Here is a 22,545-nt window from a genome sequence, read left to right on the forward strand (position 1 = left end):
TTTTCTTTTTTAAGTTGGAGTCTCACTCTGGCACCTAGGCACCTAGGCTGGAGTGCAGTGGCACGCTCCCGGTCACCGCAGCCTCGACCTGCTGGGCTCTGGCGATCCTTCTGCCTCAGCCTTCCAAGTTGCCGGAACTGCAGGTAAGCGCTACAACGCCCAGCTAATTTTTGATTTATTGCAGAGATGAGGTCTCGCCAAGTTGCCCGGGTGGGTCTCGACCCCTCGGGCTCAGGCAATCCACTTACCTCAGGCTCCCAAAGGGCTGGGATTACAAACTGAGCCACCTAGACCAGCCAGAAGAGATTATTTCAAGTGATTGGCTAACCTTGTTGAAAAATAAGGGGGTAATAATGAGGAATAAGTTAAAGACCGAAAAGAGTCCACTAGATTTAACAATCAAATGAAATCATCAGTGGCCTAAGAAAAAATTCAGTATTACAGAGAAGGGAAAAGTGAGAGTTTTGCAAATTAAGGAATGAGAAGGAACTAAGAGTAAAGATGACATATGTAGAGCAATTTTTGAGCAATTTAGCAGGGAAGAGAATGAAAGAGCAGTTGCTGGACACTGCTAGGGGAGGGAGGGAGGAAGGAGAGTAGCGAAGCACGTGACCACTCAATGGGTACCTGGTCTACTACCAGATGGAGTAAGGGCCACCTAGAAGCCCAAACCTCACCTGCATGCAGTCTATTTATGTAGTAAGTCTTTGCTTGTACCCCACAATGCTATAATGAATAAATAAGTTATAATAAAATTTTCTAAAAAATGAAAAGTAGTTCATCAGAGAGTACTAAATTCCTCATTGCTTAAAGTGTTTAAGTAGTTAAAGTGTTGTTAGTGCCTCAGCTAGACGATAAGAGATTAGATTGGTTATCCTCAGAGTTCCTTCCAAATTAATTTCTCTTATGTTTAATTTTTAAAATTGTATTTTTAATTGGCAGATAATCATTGCATATATTATATATGTATTGAGTACAATGTGATGTTTCAATGAATGTTTATATTGTGGAATGATTAAATCAAACTAATTCACAAATTCAAAAAAAGAAATATAAATAGTAGTTGAAGAGAGTTGTGAGGTGCAGGGTAGACTTTTTTAATGCAACAAACTAAAATATGTGAAGTCTAATAGAAAGGATTCAGTAGAGAAATAGGAACAAGAGACAAACTAAAGCTGGAGTAAGTTCTCTGCAACCACAGTGGAAGGGTTGGCTTTGATAGGAGAGGCAGATACAGAGAGCTATGCAGATAGGGTGGCAGGAAGCCAAACCCTGTGCGACCACATCTGTTTCCAAGAAGAAATATGGGATAAGATCATCAGATCACTTTTGGAAGTTAGCCTGGCAGAGTCAAGTAATGAGAGTTTAAGAGAAATAAAGGTCTGAAATTGTTACTGTTGAGAAGACAGATTTCAGGCTGTGTTTAGGGCCTGGTGAAGGTGGGTGATCATGAGTCTTAGGTGATACCCATCAGTATCTATCAGGAGATCAAAACAAGAGTAGAAGAAAGCACAGTGGAGCTATTGACTCAAAATCTATTCAGTTCTCTCCAACTTTCTAGTCACATTATGGGCCACTCTGGATTCTCCAAAACATTTCATTTCTGTGTCACTTTTTATCACTTATCGCCTGATCACATACTAACCATTTCCTAGTCTGTATCCCCTTAACTTTAACTCTCCACTCTATTGTCTACTCTCTCTACTCCTATGTCCTGAACACCTTTGTATATCTTCATGCTGCCAGCAGTACAACAACTACTTAGTGAATACTACCAAAATCAATGTAAGGCTTAACTGCAAGGGCTTTCTAAAAAGATACTTGCCAAGACTCCTTCTGGTTTGTTTCCCTAGTAGACATATAAAAGTCATCTTTCTTGGCACAGAGGGGTTGCACCAAGCCTGTATTTTTGGAATGACCAGTGATAGCCCCGTATAAAAACTACAGTGGGGAGGATCAGGAGAGGTGAGGCTGCCATCACTTTTGTTAAGGAAACAAGACTGTGGTCACTTCCCATCAGTTGCCTCCAACTCTCTTTCTCTACTCATAGACCTAACCCACGGCCTGTGCTTCACAGATATAAGCTGTCCTTTTCTTCCAAATGCTACCCCAGAAGACTCAACTGTGAAGTTCATATAGCTTTCAAAGAGCTAGGTGTTGGAGGGCACACCTATTGGTTTATCTTTCTCCTGAGTTTGAAATCAGATTGCTCTGAACCCAAAGACCTTCAGTTAGAATGTTGCTGTGTCAGAATGATGCCCCAAAACTTAGAGAAAGAAATAAAGTAATAGGAAAAAAGAGAACAAGGACAAGAAAAAACATACTTCAAGTTCCATTAGTTTTGCCATAGTTCATACCTTTGCAGCTAGCCGACACTCCATTACCCTGATATTGAAATGGGAAGTTGCTGCTTTATTCATTTCCACACAACTGTTGGCAATCACAAACACTGCTCCACTTGGGAGTTTCACATCAGTTGCCCTCAAAGGACCAAATTCTATCAACTTGGCCTATTAGGAAAAAAAAGGACAGGTGAGATATAATTTAATAGTATTCAGAAAATGTTTAACTATTCATTTACTTACCTTAACAAAGTATTTTGTCAAAATGCATTCATTCATTCAAATATTATGTACTGACTTTCAGGCACTGTACTAGACACTGGAGATACAAGAATGAACAAAACAGACACAGTTCTTGCTCTCATAGAGCCTACAATCTAGCAGGAAAGACAGTCAAGTAGACAAATACATTTCCTAGTTGTAAGTGTTACAATGATAGCAAAGCACAGGATTTGCTATAGAGACACATAGTTGAAGCATCAGATCAGATATAGCTTATTATAGGCTCTGCTCCTCTGAAAAAGGAAAATCTAAACCGTGTCCTAAATTATGAACAAGAGTAGGGCAGACAGAGAGTTTCTTTACTCAAGTATGATGTTAAGAAGAGGGAAGAGTCTATGCAAGTCCAGAAGTGACAAAAAACGTAGGGTGTTAATGAAGCTCTGGTTATTGCAATTTGTCTGGAGCTTAGAATCTGAGGGGTGAGAAGTGGTGAGAGGTTAGGATGAGGAGGTAAAGCAGAGGTCAATGTGAAGAGCTCTGCAAACCTGTAGAACTTGAACTCTGTTCAGACTCTATAGTTAACTTACATTAACATCAGGACTCTTGCCCTCATGTCTGCTTTTCATATCTCATCCAAAACACCCGGAGAATTTTCTTAGTATTAAACCAAATTTCCTCATGCCCCATGTCTTTGGCTTAGGGGAATCAACAACAAACATTCTTAAGAAGAAGAAATCCAGGTGTTCTTGGAAAACAGCCAAGCATGAAGGAATCTCATGAAAAACTAAGAAAATATTTTAAAGAAATGTTTGCTTTATTCTGAAAATGAACAGTTTATGGGCAACAACCGAAACCTCTGCTCTGCCTAAAGGAGTTGATAGCCAAGGGGAAGTGGTATCAGGCAAAGGAATTTATTCCTGGCTTACTGCCAACATTCTTTTTTCTACCACTAAAGCCCCAAAAATGTTGACAGAGGAAAATGATACCACAGAGGAAAATTATAAAAAGAGAGGTTGTGAATATATGTGGTAAGAGAAATAACATTTGGGTTTAAAACCAACATAAGATTATGAAAATGCCATGAGATGAAGTGATTTAGGACAAGAGTGGGAAATGCGGTCCCAATAACTAGGGAATTGAGAAATCTCATCTTAACAATGAAGAAAAATAGAAAACGGAGGAAAAACTAGACATATGAAAAAAACATACTTAGGGTATGATTCTTGGAGCTTAAGGAAAAGGCGACCAACATGAAATAGAATAAGTTAACTGCTGATAGCCTTGAGTTACAAAGCCGTTGGGAAATAACATCCTACTATAAAGACTAATATAACAGGCTACCTATGACCAAGCATGCTAGGGAGCTCAAACCCCTTCTCTCCATGTGAATTTTTCCTACTTAATATTTTCAAATAGTGCCTATTTGGAAAGCCACCTACAGTTCCTTCTTCTGCAAGAAATGATATGGACTGGTCCATGCCTCCTCCTTCGGTGCCAATGTAACGCTCACTCTTGGTGCAGATTTCTGCAAGTTCCACCTAGAAAGGTAAACATTTATTTGTACTATAAGTAGCCATAATCTACTTCTCATTTATTTCTTACTTCAGACATGGCAAATAGGTTTGAATTCCAGTGCCAATTCTGATCAATGGTAGCTGCCTGGAGCACTGGGTTAACAAGAGTTCCAGACTATCATTGAGACTGATGGGAAAACATACCAAGACCAATTGTCAATGTCTGAGACAGGTATGGGATAAGATACTGACTGTGCATGTAATGTTTTTGCTATCCCTGAAAGATTCCATAGGGCAAGCAGTTACTCCCATCTTTCCATTTATTTCATCCCTCTCTATACTAGTATTAGTGAAAATCTCATATAGGTACTCATTCATTTTTGCCTCAGTTTCCTTTGTCTTTCAACAGTGTACTATTCTGTAGTCTACTCACAGCCAAAGTGGGGCCATTCATCTTTATTATACTTTCCAAAAGTAATGCAGTCTCCCTGGCATTTCTATTAAATATATGAATCAGAACTAATGTCATCTTACCAGACACATCTTCCTCCAAGATGAAGAGGCCTGATAGACGAACACTGTTCAAATCCAAATTTAAAATTTTGAAATAAATTCAAAGCCCTCAACCTAGCATTTCAAAGGCTTCCGAAATCTGGGACCAATATGCATACGAAATTGTATTATCTGCCACTCTTACCCAGTTAGATCTGTCTCTAACCATATCACACATGTTTATGTTATAGTATTACTTCCGGTCTCTTCTCCTATATAAATCCTATTGCCACTCATTGTCTGGCTTATTGGCTAACTACTATGGACAAGTCACTGGGCTTGAGTGATCAACTCAAATCTTTCTCCATCATAGAGTCTTTCTTTTTTTTCTTTTTTTCTTTTTTTTTGCCCAGACAGGAGTGCAGTGGCCGCTCCCGGTCACTGCAGCCTCGACCTGCTGGGCTCCGGCGATCCTTCCGCCTCAGCCTTCCAAGTAGCCGGAATTACAGGTGCATGCTACCATGCCCAGCTAATTTTTTGATTTATTGTAGAGATGAGGTCTCGCCTGCCCAGGTGGGTCTCGAACCCACGGGCTCAGGCAATCCACTCACCTCAGCCTCCCAAAGGCGCCGGATTACAGGCTGAGCCACCGAGCCCAGCTATAGAGTCTTTCTTAATGATTGTTCCTGCCATAGTGTCCCCTTTTTTCCAACTCCTACAATGCTTATAGTTTGTATCATCTATTTACTCATTCACTACTATTCATTCATTCATTCCATTCTTCATTTATACATTCAATTAGTGTATTTACTCAATAAACTAATATTCAATCATTTAGTTTTTCTCTCTTCTAACACTTGACTCAGGCCCTTATTTCTCACCTATCTTACTTGAAGATATTCCTAGAGCAATCATTCTGAGACACTGATATCACTTCTTGTCTGCTTGGTTACCAATACCTTAATGCTCATATTTCTCTGCATGGTATGCAAAGTCTCTAATGGCTCAACCCTTGCTCACTTCTCCAGATTGCTCTCCCACTACTTCTCCCACAAACCCCAAGGTCCATCCATCAGAAGTACTGAACAGATGCTGTTTGCTGTCATCCCCAGGATATTCATCTCTCATTGCTCTTACTGGTATAATTTTTCCATCTGTCTCGCTTAAGACTCCTCTCCCTAGTATCCCCCACTAGTCAACATCTCAAGCATCACCTCCCCCTGGAAACGACAGCACCACCCAAATGCACACACACACACTACATAGCCCCTGCTCTGCACTCTCTCTTTATAACTCTATCATCATTTATTGAACCATGCTTCAAGTGTGGTTTTACTTCTCTCTTTATCTACCAGTCTATGAGAACCCATACAGCACCTAGGTCAGAGACCACTGAATGAATACAAACTGAATCATAGTGTTAATATCCTTGCATCATGTTTCCATTACATTTGTTTTCCCCAGAAATTGTGAGCCCTGTAACAGGTGAATAAAGCACAGTGTTTCTTTTGTTTCCCCTACCTCACACAAAGTTGAGGATGTAGGAAATACTCAGTAAACACCTGCTACTTTTTTTCATTGTCGAAGAATAACTGCCCAAACACCATCTGACAGCTTCTGCAAGTGTCATATTCCATGTTGGTCATGTGGATTCACTAACATTAGCTTTGCCTTGTGACTTGAGGTAAACTCAGGATTTTGATGTAATGGGCACTGTACCTGGCTTGCTGACACACAGAGCCAGTGACCCATCCATAACAGGCACATTAAAAACAAATTGGTAGCCAAAATGTCAAAGTGCTTGGATTTAAAATGTAGAAGGACTACATACCCAGATGAGGCAGTACATGCAGGATTCAGCGAGGGATGATGAGTCCTGGGTGCCCACTTAATCATGACCCTGGGCCAGTGTAAAAAGTCACCTTCCCCCAACAGCAATACCAGTCACACTGACTGAGTGCCAGTGTGCTCTTAAGTATGCCAAGTAGCTGCCATTAACTTCTGTGAGCATTATCTCCTTTAAGCCTGCAAACAATGTTCTGCTTATCTACAATATACAAGTTAGAACAATGGGGATTAAAAATATATAACCAAAAGTGGAGGAGCCAGGATCTGAACCTCATCTGCCTGACTCCAAAGCTTGTGTTTTTTCACATTGGACTTCAATTTCTCCCAGCAAAATAAAGATAATGTAACCTATTTTTTACTACCTCAAAGGGTTATGAAAAGGCAAATAAGATTCACCAGAATTGAAGTATTCTTCCTCTTAAGAGGAAAAAAGCCAGAACATTGAGAAGTTTCTGCTTATTATTTTTTTAAATGTACTGATGAGTGGCAATAATTGCATACATTAATAGAAATATGATATTAAATTTTTAAGACTCTATGAACAGAATTCAGAAGGACATCAGCATCTTGGAATTCAGAGGGACCTGCTGAAGTTCTCAGTATCTTTGTGTCAAGGAGAGTCAACCAGCAGGGCAAGGGACATCCCTATCCTTGCTGCTCCCTCTTATGCTGAATTTTGACAGATAGATTCCATGACTATACAGATAATAACCAACAGCTCTAAGTGGGGAGAACATGAAGAAAATGAAGATAAGGAAGTTGAAAGATGAAAGAAAGGATGACCCAATTTATAGCCTCCCCAAATGCATGAGAAATTTAGAAGCAAATATAGTGGACAAAAACCAGTACTGAAGTCTCCAAATTTTAGTTCATGCCCTAGCTCTCTGGCCTATAAGATGTGTGACCTTGGATAGATTGCTTAACTTTTATGAACTTCTGTTTCTTTAAATACTACCAACAGCAATAATAGTTTCAGCAGTTAACATTTATTGAGCACTTACTATGTGCTAGGTACTATTCTAATTGCTTTGCCTGTATTATTTACTTCCCATACAACCCTATAAAATTAGTATTTCTTTCTCCATTGTACAGATTAGGAAATTGAGTGGGTTCATCAGCTGAGACTAGGCTAGTAATACTAAAGATAAAATTCAAACTCAAATTATCTGACTCCACCCATACTCTCAACCACCATGCCATATTATTTCTCTCCCATAATATGCAGGAAAATCCCCACCTCCTTAGCCATGGGATTACCGTAATGATCCAATGAGCTACATTTATTTTTTAAAATCTCAAATAAAAGTACTTCATAGTGATCTGAAGCACTATATAATTGCTAATTTTGCATTTTAATATAAGGGATCATTTGATTTACACAAGAAAGCATCTAAGTCCCAAGCCAAATATAAAGACAAGTTATAATTATTCTGGAATGCAAGACCATTTTTAAGTGTTCACTGAAAGAAAGAATTTAAAAGATTCTGGATTCCTCTAGAATAGCTAATTCAACATTAAGAAGTAATGAAGGCTGAGACAAACAGGAAAGTATAAGTTCCATTTAAAGTATTTTGGTCTGCTTGAGAGTGTGGGGGAGTCCCTACCCACATAGTAAAATATATCTGTAATGAAAAATTCAGTTGCAGCCCCACCAGTAGTTTCCCAATCCCTTCACCCCAGTACTAAAAGCAAAAAGTCAAATTCTAAATGGTTATTAAATGTGAAGAAACTAGAAACAAAGATTAAAACAATAACAACAACAACAACTCAAGTTCTGTTTAGAAAAAAAAACTGTACGTTCTTCTGACAGTCATCAAAAATTAGGCCTAGGCCAAAGGTGACATGACCTGAACTCAGAGAACCATTGATGGAGAGACCTTAACAGCACCAGGACATAAATGGGAGCACAGAATGCCTGTCATTCTAGATGTTGTGAGGGACACATGTGAGTCTACTCATGTTTTTTCTGTCCTTTAAGACACTAGAAATAGAACCATAAAATGTCCTCCAAGAATTATAATCAGAGTGACTTGCAGAAGTACTAAATCAACACTCCATATCCACTTAAATTATGTACAATCTCAATAGATTTCATCAGAATAAGAAGGAGTTGCCCAAAACACATTATCACAAGTGTATGGAAAAGAAACCTATTGGAGGCTAAATTTACCAAAAGATCAAAACGAATTCAGGGACTTATTCTAGTTAGCAAAGGACAAAGTCATCTTTCTACCAAGCAGCTGAAGGACTCAAAGCCTTTTCCACTTCTCTCCACCCTACAAAACACACACACACAACCTGAAAACCCTCAAAGAAGAACAGTAAAGCTCTAACTAAGAAAAGGCGTTCACTCCCCTCCCTATCATGTATTTCTCCAGCTCTTACACAAGAAACTTCAAGAACTCCAGGTACCTCCAACGAGGCACTTGTGGCATTGGGCTCTCTATCCTGTCCCTCAAGATACTGATATCTGAGAATCATTAGGGATGACAATTTGAATGCATGGGAAACTTATCCAAAGTTTGTTACCAGTAAGTTAGTATTGATTCTGACTGCTGCCCTCTGACCACTTAGGAGAAACTTGACATTATTTACAGACCTTCTTTTAAGGCTACTGAATATAGTTATTGAGGCTACTTTAGTCCTTTGTGTGGTTCTCTTGAAGCAACCTGAGAAGGAACCAATAGTCACCTGGGCTCTGTAAATTAAACAGCTTACCCATCTGCTGGCCAGGAGGGCACCAGGTAAGAGGATAAATAATATCACAGAAACAAGGAGCAGAGTACCACATGTTCTCACTCATAAGTGGACCCTGAACATTTACCATAATACTATAAGAAAGGGATTGGCAGTAGCGGGATTACTGCCGGGGGAGGGGGGCATACAACATCAATAACGGTACCTGATCTCAAACCAGACAAATTGGGGACCAAAAGGAGGCCCAAACTTTACCTATATGATGACCACTTGTATACCTAATCCTGAATTGTACCCCACATTTTTAAAATTTAAAAATAATTTTAAAATAATTTTTTTAAGTGAATAAATAACAGGGTTAGATTTAATAATCAGTGGAGAAGGGTGAAAGATTCATTGATGTATTGCCTAGCTAAACCTGGATAAAAATATAAAAAAGACTCAAGATTTTAATTCAGTGAACTCTTTTTGTTTAGTATTTTTACTGAGATTGTCAGAAGTAGAATTACATAGGAAGGAGTGCTAATCTCTTTCAGTTAATTAACCAAATCTATGGTTAATTAAGCCTAACTATTCAGAACACAAGAACTCTAACCAAGACAGAATTATAATGCTATTGTTGGCCACTGTGAGTGCAAGTCAAGAGAAAAGAAGGAAATAAACAGTCCCATTGATCAATTCAACAGTCATTTAAATAGTTTCTACAGATAAGTGAACACACCCGTGTCTGTTCTCAAGGAGCTCACAATATTGGTATCATATTCAGGTAAACAAGTCTTTCAAAGGAAACGTAAAACTAGGCTGCACCTGTAATCCTAACACATTGGGAAGCCAAAGCAAGAGAATCGCTTGAGCCCAGGAGTTCAAGACCAGCCTAGGCAACATAGCAAGATCTTATCTCTACAAAAATAAAAAAATAAGCCAGGCAAGGTGGTGCACGCTTGTAGTCCCAGCTACTCAGGAGGCTGAGGCAGAAGGATCCCCTGAGCCCAAGAGGCAGAGGCTGCAGTGAGCTGAGATCATGTCACTGCTCTCCAGCCTAGATGACAGAGTGAGACTCTGATTCAGAAAAAAAAGAAAAAGAAGAAAAGAAAATGTAAAACTAGTGTGCAAGACAGCTTCTGTTTGCCTTCCAGATCTGCAGTCCACCTGCCTTCATTCTGCTATCTGCCCCCAGAAGACTGCCCAAGATGAACTACACGTATGTGTCGCATAATGACGTTTCGGTCAGTGATGGACTGCATGTACAACAGGAGTCTCATAAGATCAAAATGAAGCTGAAAAATTTTTATCACCTAATCATAGAACTTGTAACATCATAGCACAGCATGTTACATATTTTTGGTGATGGCTGTGTAAACAAATCTGCTGTGCTGCCAGTTGTATAAAACTATAACACATGAGATTTTACAGTAAATAATACTTGAAATAAACAACTATTATGTCTTTACTAATTTTCAATAAACAACGATTGCCTTTACTATGCTTTTTATGGTTATTTTAGAGTATATTCTTTCTACTTATAAAAAAAAAAGTTAACTGTAAAACAGCCTCAGGCAGGCCCCTCAGGAGGTATTCCAGAATAAGATATTGTTACCCTAGATGACAGCTGCATGCATGTTATTGTCCCTGAAGATCTTCCAGTGGGACAAGAGGTGGAGGTGGAAGATAGTGATATTGATAATCTTGACCTTGTGTAAGTCTAGACTAAATGTGTATTTGTGTCTTCATTTTTAACAAAAACGTTTAAAAAGTTAAAAAAAATCTTTTTAATGGAAAAAGGCTTACAGAATAGGGATATAAAGAAAAAATATTTTTGTACATGTGTTCAATGTGTTTGTGTTTTAAGCAAAATAACATTGCAAGAGAGTCAAAAAGTTTTTTTTTAATTTATAAAGTCAAAATGTTATAGTAAACTAAAGTTAGTTTATTATTAAAGAAAAATATTTTTTTAAATGTATTGAAGACTAAGTATACAGTTATAAAGTCTACAGTAGTGTACAGTAATGTCCCAGGCCGTCACATTTACTCACCACTCACACACTGACTCACCAGAGCAGCTTCTAGTCCTGCAAGCTCCATTCATGGCAAATGTCTTACACAGGTGTACCATTTTTTATCTTTCATATAGTAGTTTTACTATACCTCTCCTATGTTTAGATATGTTAAGTTACACAAATACTTACCATCATGTTACAATTGCCTACAGTATTCAGTATAGTAACATGCTGTACAGGTTTGTAGCCTAGAAGCAATATGCTATATCATACAGGCTAGGCAAGTAATAGGGTACACCATCTAGGCTTGTGTAAGTACATTCTATGACTTTTGCACAAGGACAAAATCGCCTAGTAATGCATTTCTCAGACCATATCCCCATTGTTAACACATGACTGTATATCAATAGGCTCTTGTGCACTCTGCCTCCCATTGGGTTCTTCCAACAGAGGACTCTGGCAGAAAATGGGGAAAGAAAAAGGAACAAGGTCAGGTCTCTCCCTGTCTAGGATATCTTTAGGTCCAAGGGCAGTAACAACCCTGCTGCAAACAGTCCTAGGTATTCCCTACACCCACACCTTCATAAACAGTCCCAATGAAACAAACTATATTATTGTGTGTGCCACCGGTTTTCTGTTATAATCCTGTCTAGGTAAGGTAAAAACATTAATAGTTCCTCTGACTTTTCTTTACTACAAATATTTTCTCTATTTTTTCTCTGCAACTTTCTCCACCCTAATTTTCAAAATGTCTTGCTCTTACCTAGGGCTATTTTCAAATTCTTGTCCCATACTGGCAAGTCTTTTAGGTAGAGCCCAGCCAGGAAGGAGAAACTCTCCACAAAATAGCACCAAGGAAAGCCTAAAAGAGACTGAAGTTGAACTGCTTTGTTGTGTAACATGACTGATGACCAAGCTCTAACTTGTAGACACTTTGGAGTGTTCAAAGGGGAGGAAAAATGGCCAGCTTTTAACTTTTTTTTAAAAGGAGGCTATTATTTCTTCCCCATATCTCCAATTTGAAGAGCTACAAATTAAAGGAATTAGTAACTTACATTTTTTTACTTCAAAAAAGGTTGCCTGAGGACAATGACAGTCAATTCCCAAAATGAGCACAGCAGATGCAACTGACCCTGATGGTTCAGGCTGAAAAGTTCCAGTAAGTAATATAGAAAAGAAGATTTAGGAATTCAACTATTAAAATGATCAGAACTAGAAGAATCAATAGTAAGGAGGTTTCTCAGCAGAAATGCTGAAAAATCTAGAACCACCACAAAGTATGCACTAAGCATGAGTTTGTATCAAAAAAGAACAAAAGTGGACACTTCCATCTGTGTACACCGGAGAGAACATGATCGAATGAACCTGGTAGTTTGCCCATGTGGCTGTAAAAGTACCTGAGGTGCTCAGTGAGGGCAGGAACACAGTCTTCAAGTTGGCTCCCTCCAAAGTCAACAAGAGAGACACAGGGATCACTTCCCTAGATTTACTGACCAATCAAATGAGTTGTAGAGGGACCCAGATTCTGAGAAGAAACCTTCAACAGGAAGGCAAGAGCACAGTATTTATGTGAAACAGTTTGGGACTGTAGGCCCATGGGAATCCTGGGAAAAAAATTGATGATGGGCTTCTTCTAGATCTCTGTCATCTCTGCCTGTATTGGATGAAGAAGAATTTTTTTTTTTTTTAGTAATATACAAGCTTGGCTATTTCTTCAAATAATGACCCTGGATGTGTAAATGTGTGTTATAGAACTATTAAAATACTAATGTGAATCTAACAGATAATAAGGAGAGGCAAAAGGAGAAAAGAGTACAGCACACTCTTTGCTAATCCAAGTGTGGTTTTCAGACATGGAATTGGTGTCCCCTGGGAACAGGTTAGATGGCACAATCCAAGGATCCACCACAGACCTGCTGAATCGGAGTCTGTAGCCTCTGTTTCCTGAAGCAGAACAAGGTAGCCTGGCAGACTTTGGAGCCAGGCCTATCTGGCTTTGAATCTTAGCTTAGCTTAGTCTATTGACCTTTTTGAGCTTCAATTTCCTTCTCTGTGAAATAACAGAATTCTGACTTAAGGGAACAGAAGCTGTCCCCAGAACTGGGCCCTGGTGAGCTGGTGGAGCATAATTTATGCATACTTGAACTGAAACTCCCTTTCATTAGAATGAACAATAAAGTTGACCAGAGAATATTCCTCCATTTTCTTCTCAGGTTAAAAAAAAAAAAAAAAAACCAGCTGGGCTCGGTGGCTCAGCCTGTAATTCCACAACTTTGGGAGGCTGAGGTGAATGGATTGCCTGAGTCCACGGGTTCGAGACCCACCTGGGCAGCGAGACCTCATCTCTACAATAAATCAAAAAATCAGCTGGGCGTGGTAGCGTGCGCCTGTAGTTCCAGCTACTTGGAAGGCTGAGGCAGAAGAATCGCCGGAGCCCAGCAGGTCGAGGCTGCAGTGGCCGGGAGTGGCCACTGCACTCCAGTCTGGGCGACAGAGTGAGACTCCAACTCAAAAAAAAAATAAAAAAAAACCACCTCGCTGAGATGATTGAGGCTTGGCGGGCTTAGGCATTACCCATCTCCAAACACAATTCCCAAGTACTGCTCCCCCACCAAAGAACCCTATGTTCTTCGTTGTCCCTCAACCCAGAGAGACCTCAATAAAAGGCATACATCTTGGCAGCCTGATAATAATAGCAGCTGACATTGACTCAGACACTAAGTACTTTTTATATTTTATCTAATTTTACATCTATGAAGGAAGTTTTCATTACTAAATGAATTTTATAATGAATAAAGCATTAAAAGGTTGAATAAATTGCCTTGTCCAAGCTCATTCAGCTAGTAAGTGGCAAAGCCAGAATTTGAGTCTTGACTCTATGTTTATAAAGGTAAGAGTGTACTTTTTCCTTCAGTGGAGAAAGATTTTGAGGGTAGGCCAGGAACCCAAAATTTAGGAGGCCCTTATCTCTCACTAGCACAATTAGCTGAATCCCTTCCATTATTTAAATTCAGGAAAAAAAAATAGGGGTGGGGCCAGTGGGGGTGGGGAGTAGTCAGCAAACACATACCAAGGTAACTATTATTGGTAAGTGGGGAGGAGGGGAGAGAGAATTGCCAAAAAAAGTTGTTGTGGAAAGACAGCAGGAGGCAGAAACCTGGCCAGATTGATGGAATCAGACAAGAATATGACCCAAGTCACTGCTACTAAATACCAATGGGGCCTCAAATGCCTGTGGTAAAGGCTGGTGTCACTCCCTTGGCTGGCAGACTGCTTATTTTGGCTCTGACCAAAACACTAAATAAAAACGCTAAATAATGATGATAATAATGGATGGCCAGCAGGCCTTCAATTTCTGTGGTTTGGCATGTGTGTTGTGGAATTACACGTCCCTTCCCATGGGCAGAGGAACCCTCCCATTCCCCAGGGGAGGGTTCCTCATACTGTGTTTTGAGCAGCCCAGTTCTGTCCTGCCCTAAAAGTCCAAATTGCGGTAATTCTGGTTATAAACCAATCTGAACTCTTCAAGAGAAGGTAAAGAAGAAAGGGGCTTTGATATAACTAATTGTTATTTCCTTCCCAAGCATAAAAATAATTGTGAGAATTAACACCTATTTATTTACTTAATACAGATCTGATCATACAGATATACATATACAAATAAAAGAGAAAAAAATAACTTCCATGAATCATCATCTAAATCAACCAGATACAAAATTTTTTAGGGAAAAGTTTCTATGTATAAAACAGTCAATTCACAAAGATTTTGACATGAATTGGGAAACATCTTTAGGGCCAGGAAATGATAAGGATGTCCAAAGAGCTGTTATATGAAGTAAATTGATTTTACTGAGTTGTGCCCAAATATTATGCCCAGAACATCTACTGAAGGTCATTATAAGAAATGACCTATTGTTTTACGATGCAAAAGCACCACTTTTACATTTGTTTTTAGACTATTGCAGAGGTCATTTTCATTATATTTTGTGTGTTCAAAGAATCCATGTGAGAAATGCATTTCAGTATTCCAGGAAAATACTGCCTTTTCTGAAGAACTAGCATGATTCTTCTAGTCTGAGGAGAATTTACTAACCTCACAGAATAAGTATTCTTGGTTGTATAATTCCTAGACACTTTAAAATAAAAAGAAAATAGGCACTTCGTACAAGTAAAAGAAAAAATTGAGACGTAACAGACATCAAGTGGAATAGTCATGTTAAGGGGGCAGTGATAAACAAGTACATTTAAGAAGAGGGAGTAAGAATGGCAAGAAGGTCTATTAGCCATGTTTCCTGTGGAATAGTTGAAAGAACAGTAGATGCGTGACCTAAAAAAAGACTAACAAGATCCAGGAAAGTTTCCTTCAAACTCCTATCAAAAGAAGAAAAAAATTGGAGATATGGAGTCAATTTTGATTAAATATAAGGAAAATCTTTTCAATAACTAGAGCGGTCCAAGAATGGAAAGGGCTAATTTGTGAAGTAGTAAGATGAGTTGGGTAACAGAGTCTAGAAAATTATCTCCTATGAATATCTTGGGTTGGGAGATGACTAAAATAAATATGCACACAGGGAGAGGACCCCAAGATTTGGGGTTCGGAGACAGCAGCCTCAAACTGTATATTTTCTTGCCCTGCTGCAAACTTTAAAAATTCATAAATATTGTGTTCAACAAAAGATGAGGATAAATATGGAAACCCTAGAGATAAAAGAGTCAAATTCCTTGCCCTTTGTGGGATAGGAGAGGGAAGTAAAACAAATACATCATAAAACAGTAGAGAATTTTCATTTTACCCTACCCTCCAAAATATGGATTCTTGGGCACAACTCTAGCTCCCACCGTCCTTATGAGGCCCCTTCAGGAACATGCTGAGTTTGGTTATCACAAGAGCTGACCCCCATACTCCATGCAGCCCCCTAAGCCTCCATCCTGCACTGTACGATATGCCCTATGAAAGAAGTCAGGTGTGGTGGTTCAAACCTGTAATCCCAGCACTTTGGAAGACAGAGGGAAGAGGACTGCCTGAGCCCAGAAGTTCAAGACCAGCCTGAGCAAGACCTCGTCTCTACATTAAATAAAAAAATTAGTCGGGCATGCTGGCACATACCTGTGTTCCAGCTACCTGGAAGGCTGAGGCGGAAGGATTGCCTGAGCCCAGCAGGTAGAGGCTGCAGTGGCCATGAGCGTGCCACTGTACTCCAGCCTAGATGATAGAACGAGATTCTGACAGAAAGAAAGAGAGAGAGAGAGAAAGAAAGAAAACAGCTCAGGGACAATTCATTTGCTCACTTACACTGCATTTTTTAACATATATTGGGAGGTCCCACACTATGGGAGAACCAAAAGAAGTGCTGAGACCTAATATCCACGTTCATGAACAGACAATCTTATTACAAATCTCAGCGCAATCCATAAGGCAAAAAAGCTGAGAAAACTTATCCTTTGGAAAATAAATGTCTAACTGTAATCTCTGTCTCTAGGCCTTTGTTCCTTTAGTACTTTTGTTCCTTTAGTACCTTCCATGTAGTCATTCCTGACACTCTTCAGAATTATGTTAAAAATACCATGTTCACCAAAAGACTAAGATGAAAATAGAAACAATACTGCAAATGATGTTATATAGTCACTCTTCTGGGATGTAAATATAGAAATGTCAGACAATGGTTTAAAACTATTGATAGAAGGAATCAAAGAAGGGAAAAATAAAATCTCTAATGGAATAGTACCTAACCTAGACCAGAAGGTGTACCCAATTGGTAAGGCAATTTGTTACAAAACACCATCTGTTTTACACATTGCCAACACTTGGAAGAAGAGATTCTACTGTTGTCTAAAGGGAGATAGTAAGAGAGAAGGGAAGAAAAAGAAGATGATCATCTCCAAGAGATACCAGTAAGGACAGGGCCCTGGCTGCTTTACAAGGTGGATGATGGGCTCTCGTCTATTGGACCAAGCAGCAGCCAGCAACATTAACTGCTAACACCACCTGTACCCCAGGCTGCAGCTCTATTCACTTTCTCTTTACCTCATAATTTTTTCCTTCCACTTCTTTTGTAGGACATACAAGGGGAAACCCCCAAAAAACTAGAATTATCTTTTGGAGGGAGGACCCCTTGTTGTACAGGCTTTTCCTGCAAGGTAAGTGTTCTAGGAACCTATTGACATCAGTGTACCAGCAGGTATTTTTGTGAGAGACTGTGCTACAGTGAATTTATTTATTTATTTATTTATTTATATATATATATATATATTTTTTTTTTTTTTTTTTTTTTTTGAGATTCTTTCGACTTACTTGCCCATTTCATGATGGGTGATTTACAGACCCACCTGCCCACACTGTGCTGAGTGTTCAGCAGTATTTTACTAAAAAACATCATGATCCCCATGCCCCACCTTCCCTAGTCACACAGTCTCACCCCAAGCAATTATTTTTTTGTTTCCCCAACTGAAAGAAGTTCTCAAAAGGAAACATTTTGCCGATATGGAAGAGGCAAAACAAAAAATAGCAGAAGCACTGAAAGGTATCAAAATTGACAAGTTCAAAAAGATTTTGAGCAGTGGAAAGAGCATTTTGATAGCTGTATTGCATCAAAGAGTACTTTGAAGGTGACTGAAGTTTAAACACGTAAGAATAAACACACAATTTTTTATAAATAAATTCTGGGGTTTTTTGGGTGGTCCCCCTTGTGTGACTTATCTCTACAGCTGAAGTTTTAGCTCTGCAAAGCACTCTGGAATACTTTGAATTTTATGTCAACATTTAACATAGTGACTTTAAAAAATAATTTTTGCCAGGCAGCTTCTACTCTGCTTTCATATCTCAACTTACTCCATGAAGCCTTTCTCCCAAACTACCCCTCCCCATATAAATTGGGTTCTCCCTGTTTTTCTCTCTCATAGTCTGTTTCTGTAATGCAGTAACCCCAAAGTTGAGAGGACATGCATGTAAAGTTCTTTACATATTCCAAAGAAGTCACCTGGAGATCCAGCAGGGAAAGACATCGGTTTATTAGAACTTATAAGACATACCAATGGCAGTTGTTCAGTGAGGAAAGGAACCACCCATGTGGCACCAATGGCTACGGATTGGTACAGAAAGAAATCACACTTTTGAGGCAGTATGGCAAACACTTTTATAGGTAAACAAGTCAATTAATCAAATTCCCAGCCCATGTTTACAATTACATTAATTGCATGTGACAATCATATTACTTTCAGTCTTGCTTGGTAACCTGCACCCTGTGAGGTATTATCGGGAATATACACATCCTTTAGAGCCCAGCCTTGGCAAACACCGTTTCTAAGAGAAGGGGCAGGGGGGAAACAGTCTATGTCCAAACCATACCCCACAGTTTCCTTCATAGCATTTGTCACAATCTGTGTACAAATATTTTGTCACAATCTGTGTACAAATACATTCCTTAAATTTTTTTATTTTATAACTTTATGTTATTATAGAGATCTGGGATACAAGTCAGGATTAGGTGCATAAGTAATCTATGTACAGGTAAAGTTTGGGCCTCCATCTGGTCCTCATTTCTTGTTTTAGGACGAGATACCCTTTGTGTTGTTATGATATCACCCCCTCTCTCCCCTAGCAGTGTCCCACGACTGCCAATCCTTCCTTGTGCTATTGTCATTAATCTTCGGGTCCCATTTATGAGTGAGAACATGCAGTATTTGTTTCTGTGATAGATCGCTAAGTATGGTTGTCTCCAACTCCCTCCAATTTGCTGTGAAGTCCATGGTTTTGACTTCTTTGTGGCTGTGCAATATTCCATTCTATACATGTACTTTTGATGGGCAGTAGGGTTGGTTCCATGTTTTTGCTATTGTGAATAGTGCGGCAATGAACATGCATGTGCTGTTCATTGTTTTGTTTTTTTGTGGAAGAATTTATGCTCCTCCAGGTATATTCCCAGAAAGGAGATTGCTGGATTATATGGAAGGTCAATTTCCAGTTCCTTTAGAAATCACATTATTTTCCATAGATATTGGACTAGTTTGCACTCCCACCCACAGAATAGAAGCATGCCCTTTTCTCTGTCCACATCCACACCAGCATATGTTGGTTTTTGATTTATTAGTGATGGCCATTCTTACTGGAGTTAGGTGGCATCTCAGTGTGGTTTTGATGATTAGTCAGGCTGAGCATTTTTTCATGTATCTGTTGGCTGTTCACATGTCTTCTTTTGAAAAGTGTCTATTCCCGTCCTTTACCTACTTTCTAATAGGGTTGTTTGTTTGTTTTTTCCTCTCAGTTGGTTTGAGTTCTTTATAGATCCTGGATGTTAGGCCTTTGTCAGATACGCAACTAGCAAATATGTTTTCCCATTCTATGGGTTGTTTCCCTGCTCTCCTGATAGTTTCTTTTGCTGTGCAAAAGCTTTTCGGTTTGATGAGGTCCCACTTGTCTATCTTATCTTGTATGGCATTTGCTTTTGGGTATTTGATTAAAAACTGGTTGCCTACTCAATGTGCATAAGAGTGTTTCCTGCGTTTTCTTCTAGGATTTTTAAAGTGTGAGGTTTTACCTTTAGGTATTTGATCCATTTAAAGTTTATTTTTGTATATGGTGAGAGGTAGGGATCCTCTTTCATTCTTCTGCATGTGGTCAGCCAGTTTTCCCAGCACCGCTTGCTAAATAAGGTCTCTTCTCCCCAGTGGTTGTTATTGATGGCTTTGTGAAAGACAAGTTGGTAGAGAGATTGAGTTTTTGCTTCTGGAATCTCTGTCCTATTCCATTGGTCTATATGCCTATTCTAGTATCAATGACAGGCTGTTTTGATTATTGTAGCCTTATAGTAGAGTTAAAAGTCTTGGAAGTGTGATACCTCTGTGCATGTTTGTTTATTATTGGTCTTCTCCCATTAGTCAAAGGCTCACGAGGGGAAGAGGCATTCTGTTCAGCTCTGTATCTCTAATACCAAAAATATTTGTTTAGTTAATAACCGAATGTTGAATGAACAAATAAATATGCAATGTCAACTTCCCACCTCTCTACTAATCCACCATATTCAGAGGCAAAAATTTACCCCTAATAAGCAAATATGTACCATATTAAAACCCCTGAAAACAAGACAAGGATGCCCACTCTCTCCCCTCCTGTTCAATATAGTATTGGAAGTCCTGGCTAGAACAATCAGAAGAGAAGGCGATCAGGGTTATCCAAATAGGAAAAGAGTAAGTCAAGTTATCTCTCTTTGCAGATGACATGATTGTGTACCTTGAAAACCCAAGAGAATCTGTCAAAAGCCTCCTTGCACTGATAAAGGACTTTGGCAAAATCTCAGGATATAAAATAAACGTACAAAAGACAATCGCATTTCTTTAAACCAATAATAAACAAACAGAAACCCAAATAAAAAGCACAATCCCACTCACAATAGGCACACAAAAAAATGAAATACCTTGGCATCGTCCTAATCAGGGACGTGAAAGACCTTTACAATGAAAACTACAAAACACTGCTCAAAGAAATCAAAGATGACACAAACAAGCGGAAAAATATCCCATGCTCATGGACTGGAAGAATCAACATCGTGAAGATGTCCATCTTACCTAAGGCAATCTACAGATTTAATGCAATACCCATCAAATTACCAGCAACATTCTTCTCAGAGCTAGAAAAAACAATACAGGAATTCATACGGAAACACAAATAACCAGGAATAGCCACAACAATCCTCGCAAAAAAAGCAGGAGGTATCACATTACCAGGCTTCAAACTTTACTATAAAGCTATAATAATCAAAACAGTTTGGTATTGGTACAGGAACAGGTATATAGACCAATGGAATAGAATTAAGATTCCAGAAGCAAAACCTCAATTTCTCAACCAACTCATCTTTGACAAAGCCTCCACCACCTACCACTGGGGAGAGGAGAACCTATTCAGTAACTGGTGCTGGGAAAACTGGCTGACCACATGCAGAAGATTCAAACAAGACCCCTATCTATCCCCCTACACAAAAATTACCTCTAAATGGATCAGAGACCTAAATGTAAAACCTCAAACCATAAGAACCTTAGAAAATGAAGGATACACCATTATGGAAATTGGAACTTGCATCCAATTCCTGAACAAAACCCAAAATGCATGGACCATAAGAGACAAGATAGACAAGTGGGACCTCATTAAACTGACAAGCTTCTGCAAAGCCAAAAAACCATCAAGAGAGCAGGGAGACAGCCCAGAAACTGAGAAAAAGTATTTGCCAACTCCATGTCTGACAAAGGCCTAACATCTTGAATCTAAAGGAACTCAAATGTGTTGAAAAGAAAAAAACAAACAACCCCATCATAAAGTGGGCAAAAGATATGAACAAACACTTCTCAAAAGAAGACATCCAAGCGGCCAACAGATACATGAAGAAATGTTCAACCTCACTAATCATCAAGGAGATGCAAATTAAAACTACACTGAGATACCACCTAACTCCAGTCAGAATGACCATTATCAATAACTCAAAAAATAACAGATGCTGGAGAGGATGTGGTGAAAAGGGAACACTTCTGCACTGTTGGTGGGAGTGTAAACTAGTGCAACCTCTGTGGAAAGCAGTGTGGCGATTCCTAAAAGCTCTAAATATTGACCTCCCACATGACCCCACAATCTCCCTACTGGGAATGTACCCTGAAAAACTCAAATCACTCTATGAAAAAGATACCTGCACACGTATGTTTATCGCAGCATTGTTCACAATAGCAAGAACCTAGAACCAACCATGCTGTCCATCAAAAGAGGACTGGATTAGAAAAATGTGGTACATATACACAATGGAATACTATGCAGCCATAAAAAAGAACAAAATCATGAATTTCGCAGCAATCTGGATGGAATTAGAGTTTATAACACTGAGTGATCTCTCACAGAAACAAAGATCTGAGTATCACATGTTCTCACTCATATGTGGACCTTGAACATCTATCGTAATACTATAAGAAAAGGATTGACAGTGGCGGGAAACTATGGGGAGAGGGAGGTGGGATTAACAGTAGTCAATACCGTCTGGAGATGGGGAGACACCCCTTATCAACAAAGGTGCCTGAATGATGCATATTTGTATACCTAACTCTTAACTGTACTCCACAATTTTAAAATAAAAAATATGTTTAAAAATTTAAAAATTAAAATTAAATAAAATCCCTGAACTACCCAGTCATTGCATGACTAGCACATCTTGGAGAATAAAATACCAATCTCTTTTGCTTCTTTTAGAATTGGATACTAGAAGACTTGATCTCATTTTTCTTTATACTTCCCTGGGCTGAAACATAGAAAACAAATCCAGGAAAATCAATATTTTCCAACTTCTTTCTCTGATAAAAATATATAAGAGGTAAAAAGTTCACTTCTAGCCGGGCTCGGTGGCTCAGCCTGTAATCCCTCGCCTTTGGGAGGCTGAGGTGAGTGGATTGCCTGAGCCCGCG

The 22,545-nt window shown here is 39.1% G+C and overlaps 1 protein-coding gene across 2 annotated transcripts in view; it reads right to left on the reverse strand.

Annotated features, from left to right (window-relative positions):
• Window positions 1-22,545, reverse strand: part of GALK2 (galactokinase 2) — a 194,271-nt gene that overhangs the window by 64,291 nt on the left and 107,435 nt on the right. For both annotated transcript variants that reach the window (XM_008069892.2, XM_021718509.1), the window contains 2 exons: window positions 4,004-4,102; window positions 2,358-2,510 (listed from right to left, as the gene is read on the reverse strand). In XM_008069892.2, the coding sequence (XP_008068083.1) occupies window positions 2,358-2,510; window positions 4,004-4,102 (252 nt within the window). The remainder of the gene's footprint in view (window positions 1-2,357; window positions 2,511-4,003; window positions 4,103-22,545) is intronic.

This window comes from Carlito syrichta, unplaced genomic scaffold (genome assembly GCF_000164805.1).
Source record: "Carlito syrichta isolate Samal-C Ts95f unplaced genomic scaffold, Tarsius_syrichta-2.0.1 Scaffold312386, whole genome shotgun sequence".
Taxonomy (NCBI): Eukaryota; Metazoa; Chordata; class Mammalia; order Primates; family Tarsiidae; genus Carlito; species Carlito syrichta.